Source organism: Heterocephalus glaber, unplaced genomic scaffold (genome assembly GCF_053883595.1).
Source record: "Heterocephalus glaber isolate CG9 unplaced genomic scaffold, H.glaber_assembly_v1.0 deba00001472, whole genome shotgun sequence".
Classification (NCBI taxonomy): Eukaryota; Metazoa; Chordata; class Mammalia; order Rodentia; family Bathyergidae; genus Heterocephalus; species Heterocephalus glaber.
Window position 1 is genome coordinate 46,696,787 of NW_028258315.1, and position 17,402 is coordinate 46,714,188.

At 36.4% G+C, this 17,402-nt stretch overlaps 1 protein-coding gene across 3 annotated transcripts in view; it reads right to left on the reverse strand.

The window, feature by feature from the left end:
- Nucleotides 1-17,402, reverse strand: part of Suclg2 (succinate-CoA ligase GDP-forming subunit beta) — a 373,391-nt gene that overhangs the window by 210,883 nt on the left and 145,106 nt on the right. For all 3 annotated transcript variants that reach the window (XM_087182000.1, XM_087182001.1, XM_087181999.1), the window contains exons 5-7: nt 16,347-16,499; nt 14,772-14,861; nt 6,612-6,708 (exon numbers count right to left, since the gene is read on the reverse strand). In XM_087182000.1, the coding sequence (XP_087038126.1) occupies nt 6,612-6,708; nt 14,772-14,861; nt 16,347-16,499 (340 nt within the window). The remainder of the gene's footprint in view (nt 1-6,611; nt 6,709-14,771; nt 14,862-16,346; nt 16,500-17,402) is intronic.

Sequence of the window (17,402 nt, forward strand, 5' to 3'; positions counted from 1 at the left end):
TAGTCAGTGGCAATAGTTAAGAAAGTGTTTCCCTAAGTTCTAGCAAATAATAAAGGACACTTTGTGAACTCCCAATTTATAACTGGTTGGGTTGGTCAGAAGTACCAGAGACTTAGGGCATTTTTGTATGACTGAGCCCTCAACAGGTGGGATCTGACTCTAATTACAAGTATAGTGTACAAGCTGAATTGACTCACAGGATACTTAGCTGTTCTCAGAGAACTGGTCAGTAAGGGAAAAACACAACTAGTCACAGAAATGTTGTGCTGAGAGTCTCTAGTATGAGAAAACACTTCCTTTACTTTTTTCCTATTACACAAAATTCAGGAAGGCTTTTCTGCCTTACTGCTGCAGTCTATAATGGTGCATCGTTTAAATGCCTTTCCTTGAACTTGACCACTTAATATGGATTCTGGCATCAAAACATTTGGGTATGAATTACATCTCTGGCACTTCCTAACCAGCTAGTCTGGGCATATAACTTCTCTTAAACCTAGTGACCTTCTCTATAAATTGGGGGTCAAAGTATCTTTCTATTGTATGGAATTGATGGAAGGACAGACTGTTTGCAAAGCACTGAAGCCTCATGGAGAGGAGGCATTCACAGGTTATTACTATTACCATCAACATTCTCCTGCATACATGTGCTTGTTTCATACTTAGAGCTGTCCATTATTACAGCTCAGTCTGTGGAACTCTCTTCCTATTACTAAAAATTACCTGTGGTTTCTCTCATTCCCTTAATAATGTTAGACTTTTGTTTAGACTAAATATTAATGAATATCTACAGGAATTTTTATAAATACAGATTTACCTCTGGTATTCAATAAAACTATTTTCCAAATACACAAGAATTGTCCCAAGAGAAGAATTTTAATGGTGGCATTTTCAGAATCATAATTGACAGAAAAGGGAATTTTTGGCTAAAGAATGAGGTAAAACAGAGGTCTCTGGTCACATTGTACATCACACTTTTGCAAAAGGAAAGGAGAGCCAAAGTTTGGCACAAAAGAGACACAGAAGAGGACTTGAGGCAAGGTTGGAAAAGTATGTCCCTCAGGCCAGCTCATCGACTATTCTTGTACTTACAGTTTTATTGAAATGCAGCCATATTCAATGTTTACATATCAGCTGTGTTGTCTGCCCAAGACTACAGCAGGGGTGAGTAACTGCAATAGAGATTGCAAGGTCCAGACTACCAAAATACTTATTAAGTGGCCTTTTACATAAAAAATTTTGTGAACCCCTGCTAAGTTACAATTGTGACCACATTTTCATCCTGTTTTAACCAACTGAAAGATAAAATTGTCACAGGTATTATATTTTTATAGGGAAGGAGATACTTAGAAAAAGTGCATTCCCCTAACATGAAATCAAAAACATGTAGCAAACAAAATAAAAGCTACACAAAAGAATACGCAATCTCTGAATATTGACAGGCTTTATTTACCCCCTGTAACACCTTTCCAGTGCACTTTCAGAACTGATGTGTTAAAAATGGATTGATGTCTATGTCAACAGCAGGACTATAAAATAAACTTGCTTGCTCAAATTTTAGTTTTTTCATTTCATAAAACAACTATGCTAAAATATGTATTTTTGGAGGTGCTCAGCTTGGTTCAGACATTTGGATTTTCAATGTCACATTAATGAAACCCCAATTCTATAGAAAACTCATCTTGAACAAAGGCCATTATGTGTACAAAGTGGGAGAAAAAACATACCTATTAATATTTATAAAACAATTTTCACCATCAAAAGCACATTGTTACATGCTTGATAGATTACACAAATGAATTTTGCTTCTGAACAAATATCAAAGAAAGCTATGGTACTTATATTCATAGGGTGTTTTGTTGTTTTGTTTAGTGGTGTGAGATTCTTCGAGCTGCTAATTCAACCCCCTTGATGCAGAACATGACTGGCAGGCAGAGGCCTCTGACCCAAGAGTTTTAACAGAAGAACGTGCCACAGAGTTAAACAAAAGAAAAATACATTTCAGAGGGGAGACTTACACATAAAAGAAACATAAAAACAGCAGGAAATAAGACTGTCATAATTAGTTTGAAAAATAATCTGTCTTCAAGCAATGTGCTGCATTTGATTTGTGATAAATAATCATAATGTGCTATTGAAACACCCCTTGCCAAGATGGCCTTAAAATGCTGACACTTTAAAATCAGTCCCACTTTCCATTAAATATTGATGTTCCAAAAGTTGTATCCTTTTAAAAAGTTTTCTTGAGTTGCTGGGAAAAGAGAAAATAGATATGAGGCAGGCAGAGGGTTGGGGGAGGGAGAGATCTAAAAATGTTCTTGAAAATAGAGTCTTCCCTATAAAGAGAGAAACAGAGAAACACCCACCAACAACATGGGCACTTACTAACACAAAGCAACAGGGTGGTTATTTAGAGAAATCAATCTGAAGAAAAAAAGGAATTTGATGTGCCAGTTAACTTTGAATCACTCAGTCTTAATTCTCAAGGAATCTTGGCTACATGGTCACAGCTGCAAATTAGGTCTCATTTCTTTAGCTCAATGAATGGATTTGAGCTCCAGTGATGAAGGTGACTTGAGGCAGGAATTCTTAATCCCTGGATTATGGACAGGTTGTATAAAATCACTCTTTGTTGTCAAGGATCATGCTGTGCACTCTCTGGCCTCTACTCATTGGGTGCCAACAGCATCATCACCCTCCACGTTGTGACAACTAAAAGTGTCCTCAGGTTGCTAAATTCTCTTGGCAGACAAAATGCTTGTCCTAAGAACTCTCTGCTTTAAAGACACCCAAGAAAGAAGTCTGTGCAGGAAGAGCTGGGGCTGACAGCAGGAAGAAATGAAATACATATGTTAAATCCCACAGGGGCTTGCAAAATGAACAAATGGATAGGTAGGCAGACAAAAAAGCTACAAAGATAAAGCACTGTGTCTCATTTGGCCACAAGTTTAATGAATTAATTTGCCTCTATAACTGGTCAAGCAAGCAAAAAACAGCTAACTTTCCTTTGATTATTCACCTAATGGTTTACTTTTCTTTCAGTAAAGGTCAGCTTATCCTGATAGTCATGTTTTGGCACGGGCCCCTTTATTCCATAGGGAAACAGCATCTCTCCTATAACACGTGGTTCCTGCTCAGTAATGGCTTACGCATGGATCTAGGACTCGAGTGGGGCAGATAAAAATGGTGCAAAGGGGTTTCTGTGGTTGCAGGGGGAGAAGGGTAAGCACTAGGATCCATCTGTGCTTCCAACTGCCAAGAGCATAATTGAGGAATGTCAATCAGTAACAGGCATGGCAAGGAGACCAGAGACTCCTTGCTGTCTTTAGGCCAAGAGCCAGTCCACCTTGAGACTTCTCTGTTTTATAAGTAAAACAAGTATCCTGCCTCACCTCCAGGAACTTTAAAACAAAAACTAAGCCAGGGGTAGTAGGTTTCTGTCACTATAATCCTAGCTATGAGTTACTACATTACAGTTAGTAGTGTCAAATTGTATTCTTTAAACCACATCATTTCACAGACTGAAGTTCTCACTCTGTGTCAAACATTCCCCAAGGGTGAGTCCACAACTTAGATGTTTTCAAGGCCATTGCTCTTCATTTAAATGAGTGTTCTGGAAATATATGCCCAACGTGCTGGATTGAAAAAAAAAAATGTTCCTCACTGAAATGGAAGACTGATGAAATTCTCCTACAAAGCATTGGTTCAATTAAAAGCTTTTAAGTAAAAAATGTTTGGTATGATGTGGAGCTCCTTATACTTCTAAATTATAAGAATAATTACTAAACTTTCAATATGAAAGTTTTAATGCAAAATGGTTTGCTATTGATGATGTAAAGGGAAATAATTTAAATATTCAGATTATAAATATAAGGATTATCAATATTTCTAAGATATAAATTACTGTTTCATTAGCTTCTAAATAAAGAACTGCATTAGGGGTCTGTGACAATGATGAAGATCAATTTGTACATTTGGTTATTAATCACCATTTCCTAATTGGGTTTAATTCAACTACTGCTCATTAGAATTATAAACCAACACACTCATTTAATTGTGATTATAATTCAATAGCTGAACTTTTATGGTAGAATGAACAAATTAATAGCTAAAGATAATTTTGCTCTTAAAAATATCATGTTAGACGTCTGTTTTAATGAACTGTATATATAGAATGTGTTTTGTGATGATTCCCTCAAAAAAACTCAAGAATTATCCTTTCTCTTAGTAATTAAAAAGTAAACTTCATAATCCATAAGATTTTTAAGCACCTTCCAAGGTTCACTCCTGTTCCTTGATGCCAGATCACAGCTTGTGATTGATTACTTCCCAAAGAGTTGAATAAAAATAATATTGCAGCCTGATTTTTAACCCACACCATAGCTGATTTTCCTTTTATTTTAAAATATGAAATAGCCAGGCTGCATATGCATACTAGCTTGAAAAGCAATATATGACCGTTAAGGGCTCTCACACTGAACTTCTCTTTTATTTCTTGATTTAATTATCAGCTACTAAATGGACCCTGAATTTTGCCTGGTATTTCCAAACTGGAGAATTCTTTTGGGTACTCTGAAGAAAGCAAATTAATAGTTTAAAAGAGAAAAAGTAGAAAAGAAAGCAGGTTGTTCTAGGTCTGTGTCTCATATCAGAACCAACTGGACTCAGAGAGACATGGGCTCAAATCTAGTTCCTGTATCTAGCTGCATGTGGTGGAGTCACACTAAAAGTTCAATTCTCTATAAAATGGGGACAATGACTATTAACTTTGCAGGGCTATAGTCAAGAATTCCTGGCATATGAGTTCAAAAAATAGTTTCTACTTCTTCCTTTCTTCTCTATATAAAATGCTGATAATTTTACAGCCATATCAATTTTTTTTTTTTGGTACCAGGGATCAAACTCGGGTCCTCGCGCTTGTGCAGCAGGCAGTGAAACCACTGAGCTAAATCCCTGGCCCAGCCATATCAATTTTTAAAAATCTTAATATAGGCGGCTTGCATATGGAAAACCTAGCACAGATTTTTATCTGATGGTTTTCTGTGTAAACCATACAATATTAAATTATTTTCAATGGCTTCCTAAGCATGAACTCTTTGCTGGTCCTAATCTGAAAAACATGCTAAGAAGAATTTCATTTTATGCTACTGGCCTATTTTGTGCCAGACATTTAGTGTTTATACATATACCAGTTCATTTTATTTTCACCAACACTCTATGTCACAGGTATTGTTTTTGCCACTTTGATTAAAAAAAGATAAAAGAAAATAATATGAGCTTTAGGCAGATGAAGTGCATAGGTCACAGCCAGAACATGACAGATCCAGAGCTTGTACCCAGGCCTCTCTGGATTCCAAATACTTGGTATTTTAGCTTTTCTTAGTCCAACTACAGAATCTCTGCTATGTAGAAACATTGCACATTCACCTTTGCCCACAACTTGGTATGTCTGCACACAAAGATTCACTCCATTTACCAATTCATTGGCCAATTTCAATTTTCTAACTGCTCACAACACTCTAGATATGGACAAAGTACATTTAAAAATAAAACATTTGGAAGGGGAAAGGAATGAAGGGAAAGGAAAAATTATGAAAAAAGAAAAAAGTGGAAACAAAGTCTATGTAAATAGGGAAAGGTGGAGGGGGTGAAGGGCGCACAGGTAATGGGGAAAAAATAAGAACCAAGATACATCATGTACAGGTACAAGCACCAAATGATAAATGTAAACATACTGTATACCTAAAATGTACCAATAAAAGAATTGAAGCAAAAAAATAAAAAATAAAAACAAAACCTTCACAGAACTTACACCCTAGTATCGCCATACTATCCCCTTCTTATCCACTCCCCACAACTGCTCACCCCTAAAACATTCTTAACCTTTTACTATTAAATTAATAAGAACTTATTACATATAAGCCGTGGGACATGGTGTAATGGTGGTTGTTGCCGAGATATAAAAGTTATTTATATTCATCAAGTACTTGATGGACAGGAGAAAACTTCCCCACAAAAATACTACCTCCTCCTATCTGAAGCAGAAGCTGCTAAACAAGGGGAGAACATTCAACTATAACGCAATAAGGGCTTCAGCAAGATGACGTAAGCCAAATATGGTACAGAAGATGAAGTCATACATACATTTTAGGCAAATTAAAAAGTTTCAGAGAGTTCTTGTTCCATAAAATCAGGTGTATTCATTACACTCAACATGCAGTACCCACTCAAAACTTTACATTATATACAGCAACAATAAGCTTGAAAAAATGAGGATTCTGTGCATCTAGCTCTGTGTGTGTGTGTGTGTGTGTGTGTGTGTGTGTGTGTGTGTGTGTAATGAGGGGATAAGTGGGTGTTTTAACATAAAACAAGAACTAGCTTCCTCTGAAGCCTGGCATTTGGTTGCACACAAACCCAAGTACTAAAATGTTCAACCATCATCATGGGAGCATTTGAAATGAAGTCAGAAATTAAATTACTGAAAGAAATTAATGCAAAGCTGCTACTGTACTCTTTTGTGCAATTTATAGTTTGCATAAATAATTACATATTCATTCCACCCTTCCCTCCCTTCTCTCTCTTTCTCCCTCCTTATACCTGCTACTTTTTACCTTGTCCTTCTGGAGTCTCACCAAAGGGATTCACTTCCACCTGAGTAGCATCAATTTTCAGGAAGAGATTATACAGCTTCTTAATTTGATCTGAAGCCTAAATGTGATCAAGTGAAATAGAATTACATCAAAGCAGTAAAAGAAAATTTATTTTGCTCAATTAATGAAACCTTAAAAATAGCAAATTATGTCTTTATTTTCAGTTAGGTTTTCAGAAGGGAAAAACAGAAAGGCATAATTATTTTAATTTCCACTTCTATTCATTAGAAGGAATTGCTCAACTTTCCTCCAGATACTAGAAGAGACCATTATCAAGAAAACAAAATATTTTCAGTACCGTCTAAAAATGTTATTAATCTTTTTGTAAATTATCAAGTCCCTATTAGCCAAGTTAGACTGCAATACAAGCTACAATCATTAATACAAACAAGCTCCATTTAAGTAAAAAGTAAACATGATTTTGAAAGTTTATAATGACTAGGTTTTCCTTACTATGCTGGAATAAAACAGTTATTATATTCATTAATCCAAACCCATAATTGGCAAGGCAAAACAATTACTGAGTATCTAATGGAAACTGCTACAAGACAGAAAGATGAAAGTCTTAAACAGTATAATTCCAAACTAGTAGAGTTTACACTGAAAACAGCTTTATCCCAAAGGCATAAATCACAAAAGGCAAGACTATCCAAGGTTTCCCCAATATGGCAAGAGTTCATTTTTTTCAGCCTGTTTAATATTCACTCATTCATTCTTTCCAACCAACATTTATTCACTACCGGTGTCAGAGGAGGGGAATATTGGATGGGCTGTGGCTTGGGATGACGATGTAAATGAGTCCGGATACAACCTGGAAAGTTTATACTTAGAGTGAACAAACACAGACAAACCTGTGCCATTACGGTTGAATAGTGGTTATCAGCTTTATTCTTGGCTTTGATCTATTTCCCATCCATGGTTTTCCTACTGCTACCTTTTATTCACTGTGCCAGCCCTGCACTCCTGATCATCAGATCCATTGAGGCCCTGCTTCACTCTGCTCTGTGTACCAGGAGTCTGACTTTCGGGTGAGTTTACAGGATTGCAGTTCAGCCAAGTGGAAGCAGTAGTGAGAGAGGAGGAGAGAAGGAGAGAAAAGCCAGGGTATTGCTACTATACTCTTTCTGCCTGGGGCAGCCTTGCCCCCTCCAGCTATAGCTCCAACTAGATGGCCCACCATGGCTCTGGCTTCACTTTCCAAAGGTTCAGCCACATAGCTGACTCTCTTTCTAGAGCATATGGAGAGTAATCATTCCTTGTTGTTTAGCTCTATGTATTCCTGGAAGCCCTGCAGCTCTTGCAGTCCCTACATAACAAATTCCCTAAGATAAATCTCAAATGGGGTCAATACTGGAAGCAGTTCTAGACTTGAGGAAGGAATTTCTGTGGATTTCCTTCATGTTACCTTAAAGCATCTCATGTCTATTTGTAAATATCCTTAAATCCTAACTTGAAACCAAGTACATAAACAAATAAGTATCCCTAACGAGCAATTCTAAGTATTTCATATTAAATGTTTTTATGGATAGAAAACACATGGTATAAAACTTCCTGAGTACACAAGGTTTTCCTGTGAAATGTACCTCCCCCGCCCCACTGGGCTCCTCAGTACCACACAGCAGCCACCTTACTAATATGTGCTTCATCTAAGAGGTATTCTCTGCACATGCAAGTATATATTTTTCATCCTAAAAAAATGATTTGATACCTCGTTTCTTAATAAACTTTAGATACCTTTCACTAGTGATGTAAGTAAGCTCTAATTCTTAAAGTGTTTGTCGTATCTCATCACATGGCTATACCATAATTTTAACTGTCACTTAAATAATGGCCACTTGGATTGTTTCTAATAGTTTGATGTTATTTTAAATGCTGCCTTATCTCTATAAGTGTATCATACATGTGATTGAATATTTGTGGGATAAATTTACCAGTGTGGAGCAAAACGGTTCAAGCATTTTAAATGTCAAAGGAGCTTATTAAATTGCTCTTGGTAGAAGCTGTCTCTAATTTCCACTCCTGCAAACCAGAATCAGAGAGACTTTTTCCACTCAGACCCATCAGTCATCTGGATGCCAGGGAGTGTAGTCGATGAAGAAAGTTTCTCATACAGAGTTTGGATTTGAATGTCTTTCATTATGAATGAGTTTGAACATTATTCTATGTATTTAAGAGACATCTGTATTTCCTTTCCTATGAACTCTACCCATTTTCCTATTGAGATTTTGGTCCTTATTTTTTATTAATTTAAAGGAAGTATTTTTATGTAAAGGAAATTTGCTCTTTATCTCATGCAAATTGTAAATATTTTTCCCCTTTTAACATTTAGCTTTCAATCATGCTTTTGTAACTTTTGCTGCATGGAAATTTGATAAGAATTGTCACTCTTTTCTTTCTAGCTTTGTGGCTTTTGGTATTGTGTTAAACTTGCAAAAGGCAATCTCATTCTGAAACTTGTTTTAATTCTCCGATCACTTTTAAAAATCCAAACAGGAATTGAGAGTTTATAATGACTAGGTTTTAAAAACTTGTGGTTGATTTTTTTTTTTTTTTTAGATAGGATCTCCTTATGTTGCCCAGGCTGGTTTTGAACTCCTCTCAAGCAATACTCCCAACTTAGCCTAATGAGTGGCTGAGACTACAGCTGGGCATCACCACAGCTGGCATTTGGACGGTTTCTAGTTATCAATGTGAGCTTGCAATACAGTTGCAGGAGAGAGCAGCCTGTCCTCCCTGATTGTGGCTTCCACAGTACTTCCATAGTACCAACACAGAGTTAGCACTTACTAAATACCTAGTGAATCCATGACTAATGTTATTAAAATAATACAGGGAAACAACATAACAGAAATAACTTTGAGCAGATAAATTTATAAGATCTTATCCCAACAACTTCAAAAGTACCTTTTTGAAAAACTGTGATAAAATACATGGAACATAAATTTTGCCATCACAAACATCCTTAAATGTCCATACAGTTTATCAGTATCAGGTATATTCACACTGTGGTGCAACTTCTCTTCAGAACTTTCTCCTGTACCCAAACAGAAACACTACAGCTCGGGTGGAATGATATGGTTTGAATATGATTCAGCCCTCAGACACTCATGGCACTCAAGAAACAATCTGACTGATTAAAGTCATCAGATTGGGCAACTCATGATCAAATACCAGTAGCTTTTAAGAGAGAAAAAGACCAGAACACATACTTGCTCCCTTTCTCTTGCTATTTCCAGACTCTGCCAGCAAGAAGGTCATCAGCAGATGAGGCCTCTAGACCTTGGACCAGAACCATGAGGCAATATAAACCTCTTTTCTTTAAAAGTTACCAAACTCTAGGCATTTCACTTTAGTAACACAAATGGATTGATACACCCATTAACAATAACTCACCATCCCTTCTTATAGTCCTGACAACCACCTTGCTACTTTCTGACCCTATGACTCTCCTAGGAACCTCAAACATGTGAAATCAGACTATATTTGACTTTTGGTGACTGGATTATTTCACTTAAGGTTCTGTTTGTCTGAATCATGTGTCAGAATCTTCCTTTTCAAGTACATTAAGGCCACTGTAATCACACATTAGCATAGTATTGGGGGAGGAGGTTTGGCTATTTTAATTTTTACTGTTGTACAAAGATAAATATGTACAAACATTATGTGAGCAAGGCTAAAGCATGATTAGCACTGTATTGTAAAATCTACAAAGGTTCTCCCTTATAAGATGTCTTATTCCAGAGCTTATAACCTAAATGTTTCTAAGGACTCAGCAGGCAAAATGTGTCTGTCTGAGCAAGTTATAATAATAGGGAATGGCAGGGTATGTGACAGGTTGAGATTAATTTCCCTGCTTTCTAAGTGTGTTCAAATGCTAAAAATAAATTAAACACAGGTGAAAGAAAACATTCTGCTGGTCAACTAGCAGTCCATTATTCACTATTACAAATTTTTTCAGTTTGTAACCACTATACACAGAAAGTCTTTCCTTTTGCTACAAGTTCACGTTCCTTTCAGACTTAGGCAATTTAAAAGTTAAATCTCTAAAGTCAAATATATATATATATATTTTTATATATATACACACATATACATATATATACACATATATGAAACACTGACAACTTAAAAAATAACTTCAAAAATTGCTTAACAAAAGATTTCAAGTAACTTTTATTACATTTCAGAAAGTATTAGCATTCACTTAGGGTTCTCAAATCTAGTCAGATGTATAAACCATTCTTGAGGTATTAGCAATCTTGTACAAACTTAGCTGTCAAACTTAGCTATCTTTTCATCAGCCTCAATACCAGAGGTACATGTTGACAATCCATAGCATCTATGTTTTGAGAAATAGTTCACAGTAGTCCCATCTTATCCTTGTGTTCACTTTCCACAGCTTGTGTTAGAGATCAACCCTAGTTTGAAAATACAGTCTAGAATACCAGAATATCTTAAAAGGCAGAGAGACCACATTCACATAAAGCTTATTACAGTACACTGTTATAATTTATCTGTTGTATTATTAATTACTATATATAAAGCCTATAAATTAAACTTTATAATATGTATGTCTGTATAGGAAAAAAACATAGTATATATACGGTTTAGTATCTTTCCTAGTTTCAGGCACCTACTGAGGGTCTTTGTATGTAACCCTCTTGGATAAAGGGGGGATTGCTATAGGTGATAATTAAGAGACACTTGAAAAACATCAATTTTTAGTCATGTTAAGCTTTCCTGCGGATTTACAGTTCTTTCAACAAACTCCTGCCGAAACCAATTTTAGTCTGGAGCACATACTTGGTAGTTTCTATGTAAGCTGAAATATCACCTTTATTTTTTGTTAATATTAATAAATCACAGTTCAGAGACAAGAGGCATGAATTTCAGAAAAAAATCTCAAGATAATCATTTGATGTTGTTCATTCATAAGTGAGATGTCTCCAAATGCCTTTAAAGTACATACTAGATGAAAATTAAAGACCTTTCAAAATCACACTGAATCTAAGGGACTTCTAAGATACCATTTCTTTATGAAAGGATCAGTGATTAATAATTTAAATGTTTTCCTTTCTCAGCTCTCTTCTCTGTTTCCACACCGTGCTTCCCTGGAACATCTAGATGATCACCATGGCTTCAGCAAGAGATTTCCAGATCTACAACTCCAGCCCTTGCACACCGCCTTCCTTGGGCGTCCATGCCATTCTACCTTTTTATTATACAAACGTAGTTGCATGTGTCTCAAACAAATTCCAACAAGCCCATAACTGAGATCTGTCTATCATAGCTGTCTCTCTCTCCCTCTCTCACTGACCACTCCTCCTATATTCTCCACCATCTAGGTGGTCTGCACTGCTGTGTGAGCCCCTGGAAGAAAAGACCTAGTTCTCATTGTCCTTCTTCCCCAAGCACAGCAGAGTAAGCAGCAGCTAGAGTTCACTCTAAGCAGCTGGGAAAATAAAAATTTAGAGCCTTTTAAAGTGTCATCAATGAAAAAAAGAAAAATGAATTAATTTCCTTTTTTTTTGCTACATTAAGTTTAAAAATATAATGACAATATAGCTACTCAATAAACCCTTCCATGTTCCTCAAAGTGTTTCAGGTACTGGGAAAACAAGATTATACCATTTAAGAGCTATAAATAACTCAATTTCCACTTATAATATTTAGGCACTGGGGATGTCTTATGATGTACATAATACTGTTACTGCCATCTCTAGAATTCCTATTGTGCTTACCTCCTGAGCTCTTAAACAATGAGGTCAGCAGATTTCGCCCACTCCAGATTTATTCTTCTGCCAGGTAAAGCCACCCACTGATAACTCTCTAGGAAATGTTTCAAAGTGGATAGCCTAGATGTCTTATTTCCCTTATTTCCACACATGACAAATGTCTCCTGAGTAACTAATATATATGCCAAGCACTTTGTGGGCTGCTGGCAACACAGCAATGAACAAGATGGACAAAGTCCCTGCTATGATGAAGATTAGGATCTAGCGAAGGTGACTACAAATAAGTAAGAGAAACAGAAATGCAAAGTGATAAAGAGGAGATAGACAGGAGTACACTCTGGAGCTGGTATAGAACAGAGTAGTTAGGACACAGTGACTGTATGGAAAGTGGCTGTCCACCAGCCACAAATAAGTAAGAGAAACAGAAATGCAAAGTGATAAAGAGGAGATAGACAGGAGTACACTCTGGAGCTGGTATAGAACAGAGTAGTTAGGACACGGTGACTGTATGGAAAGTGGCTGTCCACCAGCCATAAAGGAGAAGTCCCTTACATGACAAATGAAGCCTGCATGTGGTTATTACCCCAATTCTGAGAAGGTGAAAATGACCGTACAGCACATACCCAGGAATTTCTCTTTTCTTTCAAAAGGTCACTTCCCTTCCCTGGCATCTTTTTGCAGTCGTGCACTGAATGCTGCCCTTTCTTCTCCTCCTAAGGCTGAGTCTTGGATGATCCTATCCCCCTCAACCCCATGGGATTTTTTTTTTAAGGGAATTTCTACTCTCATTTTTAAATAAGTGCTGCCCTCCCTTCATTTAAAATATATATATATGTGTATATTCTACTTTAATGCTTTTTTAACTTGCTTACTGTCATCATTAAATTACTACAGAATAAATCAATCAATGAAAAAGTAAAGAAAAAAGTACAAAACCTATTATTTTATAGGAACAGTGCTGCTCAACTAAATTCATGCACAGTCAATAAGTCCTCTGTAGCTGCAGGTTTTGCATGCAGGGATTCAACTAACCACAAATGGATTCTTCAAAATAATTGTGCCTATACTGAATATGTATACTTTTTTTGTCATTACTCTCTAAACTATACAACAATTTCCATAGCGTTCACATTGTATGGGGTATTATAAGTAATCTAAAGATGAATTAATGTAAATGGGGAAGAGGTAAATAGGTTGTAGGCAAATACTATGCCATTTTATATGAGAGATTTGAATGTGTGAGAGTTTGATATCCTTAGGGGTTCCTGGACACCATTCTCCATGAACAGTGAGGGATAACTATAGTCAGGAATCACTGTGGAGCCCATGGAGAGGAGAGGGAAGAAAGGAGAAAAGAGAAGATCAGTTATTATTTTATTGTTGTCATTAATAATATACTCCTTAACTAACTGCTATTCTTTCATAGCTGATGAGCACTTGAAATGAGTATTAATGCCTTGAAGGTCATAAGGGGCCCCAGGCCAAGGAACATATACACACATAACATAAGAGTGGCCCCTCTGAGTAATGGAGGAGGGAAAAAGTAGCTGCTAAGTTCTTCTGACTCAGCTGTGGGACAAAGATGCTTGCCTGTGTAGGCACAACATCAGGCACAAGGTCTGGACCAAAGGCAGGGCAGTGCTAGGATGCTCATGACAGATCTTGTTCTTCAACAACTTGGAGGACAGTTTTCTGTCTTTGAGGATAAGGGATATTGCTACAAAGTTTAGCATATTTTAAGCTATTCTCAGTGAAATATGACCTTCAAGACATACTCATCACAAGTGCCCTTCAGCTATGAAAGAATAGCAGTTAGTTAAGGAGTATATTATTAATGACAACAACAAAATAATAACTGATCTCTGTTCTCCTCTGTCTCCTCCCTTCCCCCTCCCTCTCTTTTCCTTTCCTTTCAAGCACTCTTCCTTTGCACCACCTCCCCAGCCCAATAACTGATCTTTATGGAGTACTTTAATAAGCACTTTCACACACCGTTATACGAAAGCCCTACAATACACCCCTCAATTAGAGGTAATCATGTCCATCCTACAGATGCTAAAATTCAACTTTGGATGCACTAAATCCCATAGACACCAGGTAGCAACATCAACAATGCTACAGGAAATATAAAAAGATCATCTATACATCATAAAGTATATGTACCACATGCAACACATACATGGGCAGCACATACATGCACACACACATTATAAACATTCTCTTTTGAAACACCAGGAAATATTTCTCTTCATCATAAACAACTAGGGAAAAAATTATAAAACAATAATCCTGTTTCCTGGTAATCACAACATCAGAAGCAATTAAGCAAGTTCCCAAATGTTTTCTGAAAGAACTCAGACATGCTGTCCTGCAATGGCTTATGTACCTGGTTTTTCAAAGGCCCAAGGAAGCCCAGATTTTCTGCCATCCGCTGAGCTTGGCTGTCCTTTATCCCTTCAAAAATATCAATTGGCTCCTAGTAAAAATAAATTAAACGAACAAAATTCATATAGTCAAGTGAGAAGATTTACAACCTTGAAAAGAAAATGCTTAGTATTTATTTGCAAATGAGTAATTAAACTGTGGCAACTTTCCAGAGATCTCTGAACAGGGCTACTGCAGCTGCCTATAGGGTATGTTTTAATTAGCAGACCATCTATGAAGCAGCCCTTCCAAAAACTATATAATTCTTCAAGGTGGCATGCTGACAAGACGATCTGATGCCAGTTTTCACTTTTAATTACTATACAGATGGCACTGATGAATATTTAGTCAGTTAATTTTTATGACATCTTTTGGAAGCCTTCCAAAGAAGGTTTTTCTGCTTAATATTGCTGTTAAGTTTCAAGCTGTCATACATAGGTTAAACAGTATCCTATGATTTAAACACTCTACTGATGTTGAATATTATTAAAACCTTAGCTCTACAAAGTACCATTCTCAAAATACCGAGTGCTACTTATATACATTATTTCATATATTCTTTTAGTAAACAGAATTTTTTCAGGTAATGGTAATTTTGAAAGCATCAAGGTATTATTGATAAGTCTATGTGTAGTCTCAAACTTCCAAGGAAGTGATCTTATATATATATAACATCAGTGATAGTATTTTAAAACGAATCACCATTGTATGAATACATTATCTAGACAAAGAGATTTAGGAAAATAAATTCCCCTTTTTCAAAAGGAAACAAAATCACTTTCTAAAAGAAATAATGTATGTTTCTACTGGAAATTATAATGTAATTTTGACATTTAGAATCCAGATTAAAATCTGAAATTAGTTTTATAGATTTTATATTTTTTTCTTATAGTTAGGATAAGAAGGATTTTATATACATCACTTCATTTAATCTTTACACTTCTGCAGGGCAGAAATTACATCATTTTCATTCTTCCAATTTAAAAAATGAGGCTTAGAGTCGGTAGGAAACTTACAAACTAGTCAGATTTGACTAAATATCTCTTTGACTAAAACTAGTCTTATAAACAGGATAAGACTTCAAGAATTAAAACAAACTGACAGAATCTGGATCTTGGAAAGATTCTGTTTTACTCAAAACAGTCTCTAGTTCACATTCTGCCTCCTCAGAAAGAATTCTTGAACCATACATAAAGTTAGATAGGGCTTTATGTCTAGCTTCGAAGAAATGGAAATATCACAGTGCCCTCCCACTGGTTAATACTTAGAGCAGGCTGGCTTAAAAGGAATGACAGAGAAGGGAATGAGGATGGAAAAGAGATGGAAAGAAGAGAAAGAGCAAAGAAAAGCCCTTGAATACTAATACTTTGATTCTATTCAACTTTCTAGTAGATATCCAGCAAGAAAAAGGATCAACATCTACTTTAAATCTCAGAAACAGATGTTTTGCTCCCAGGCTTAGACTCCACATTAAGAGTTTAACAGCTTTTACAATAACAGTCTATTAAAAACAGCATAGCCAGATACTTAAGCATACCTTAAAAATAAGTTCTGGATTTGAAGCAGCCACCTCTTCAATGTCAACACCACCCTGGGGGCTGCCCACCAGCACGGGGCCATTGTAGGCCCGGTCCATCAGAATTGCTAAGTAGGTTTCTCTGGAAATGTCCAGGGCTTCAGCAACCATCACCTAGCACATTAGTGGGAAAGTCAAATTAATTCATCATTGAGCGAATTTCCACTTAGAAATCTATACAAAACCACTACACAAATCAAACAACTTCATTTTCAGCTAGTTAAACTAGTGAGTTAACTCCCAGAGACTTAAGGTTTCTCCTGCCATGGTAAACAATGCCCATTTTCACCTCCTAAATTGATCCTGTTAACTTGTTCAAATGACAAGTATTTGGTTTGCTGCAAGGAATGCTTCCACTTGAATCTTTTTTTCTTCCTTCCTTGAGAAACTCTGTTGCTTAAGAAAAACTCCAGGGAAGCAGCTGTTATTTTAATTTGACAGATTAACATATATATCATATTGACATATATATCACTACACTGACTTTTTTCAGATTTCACTGGAAAACCAAATTTGATTGCTAATGAAGGATTCTTTTAAAGTATATCTGATGTTTCATATGTTTGTATACCTCTGCCTCTTGGATCACTGTATTTTCTTTCAGTTTATATTCTTTTAGTTTATAAATACAATACTTGCTTGTTCAAAAATAATGCAAAGCCTGCCAAAAGTACATAAGCAAGGGAGTGAAAGCAGCCATCTGATGCACGTCCCCCACATCTACTATGCTACCTAGGAAAAGGTGCATCTTCCTGGCTTCCTCTGGAGAAGGCAGCCACTGGCCAGGACCCTGGTTGCGTAAAAGGCAAGTGGGGTAGGATTCATTACTCCCTCACTGCCTCTGCCAGGTGTCCTTTGGTCTCAAAAACTTGAGTAAATGCAGTCCCTTTTTGTACCTATCTGTAAGCACTACAGGAATAGAGAATCATCCTACACATGGAAGCATGTTGTATACACTAGAAAGCTTTCTTTTCTTAAAATCTTAACCTTACAACTAGGACATTTTTGTAAGATCTC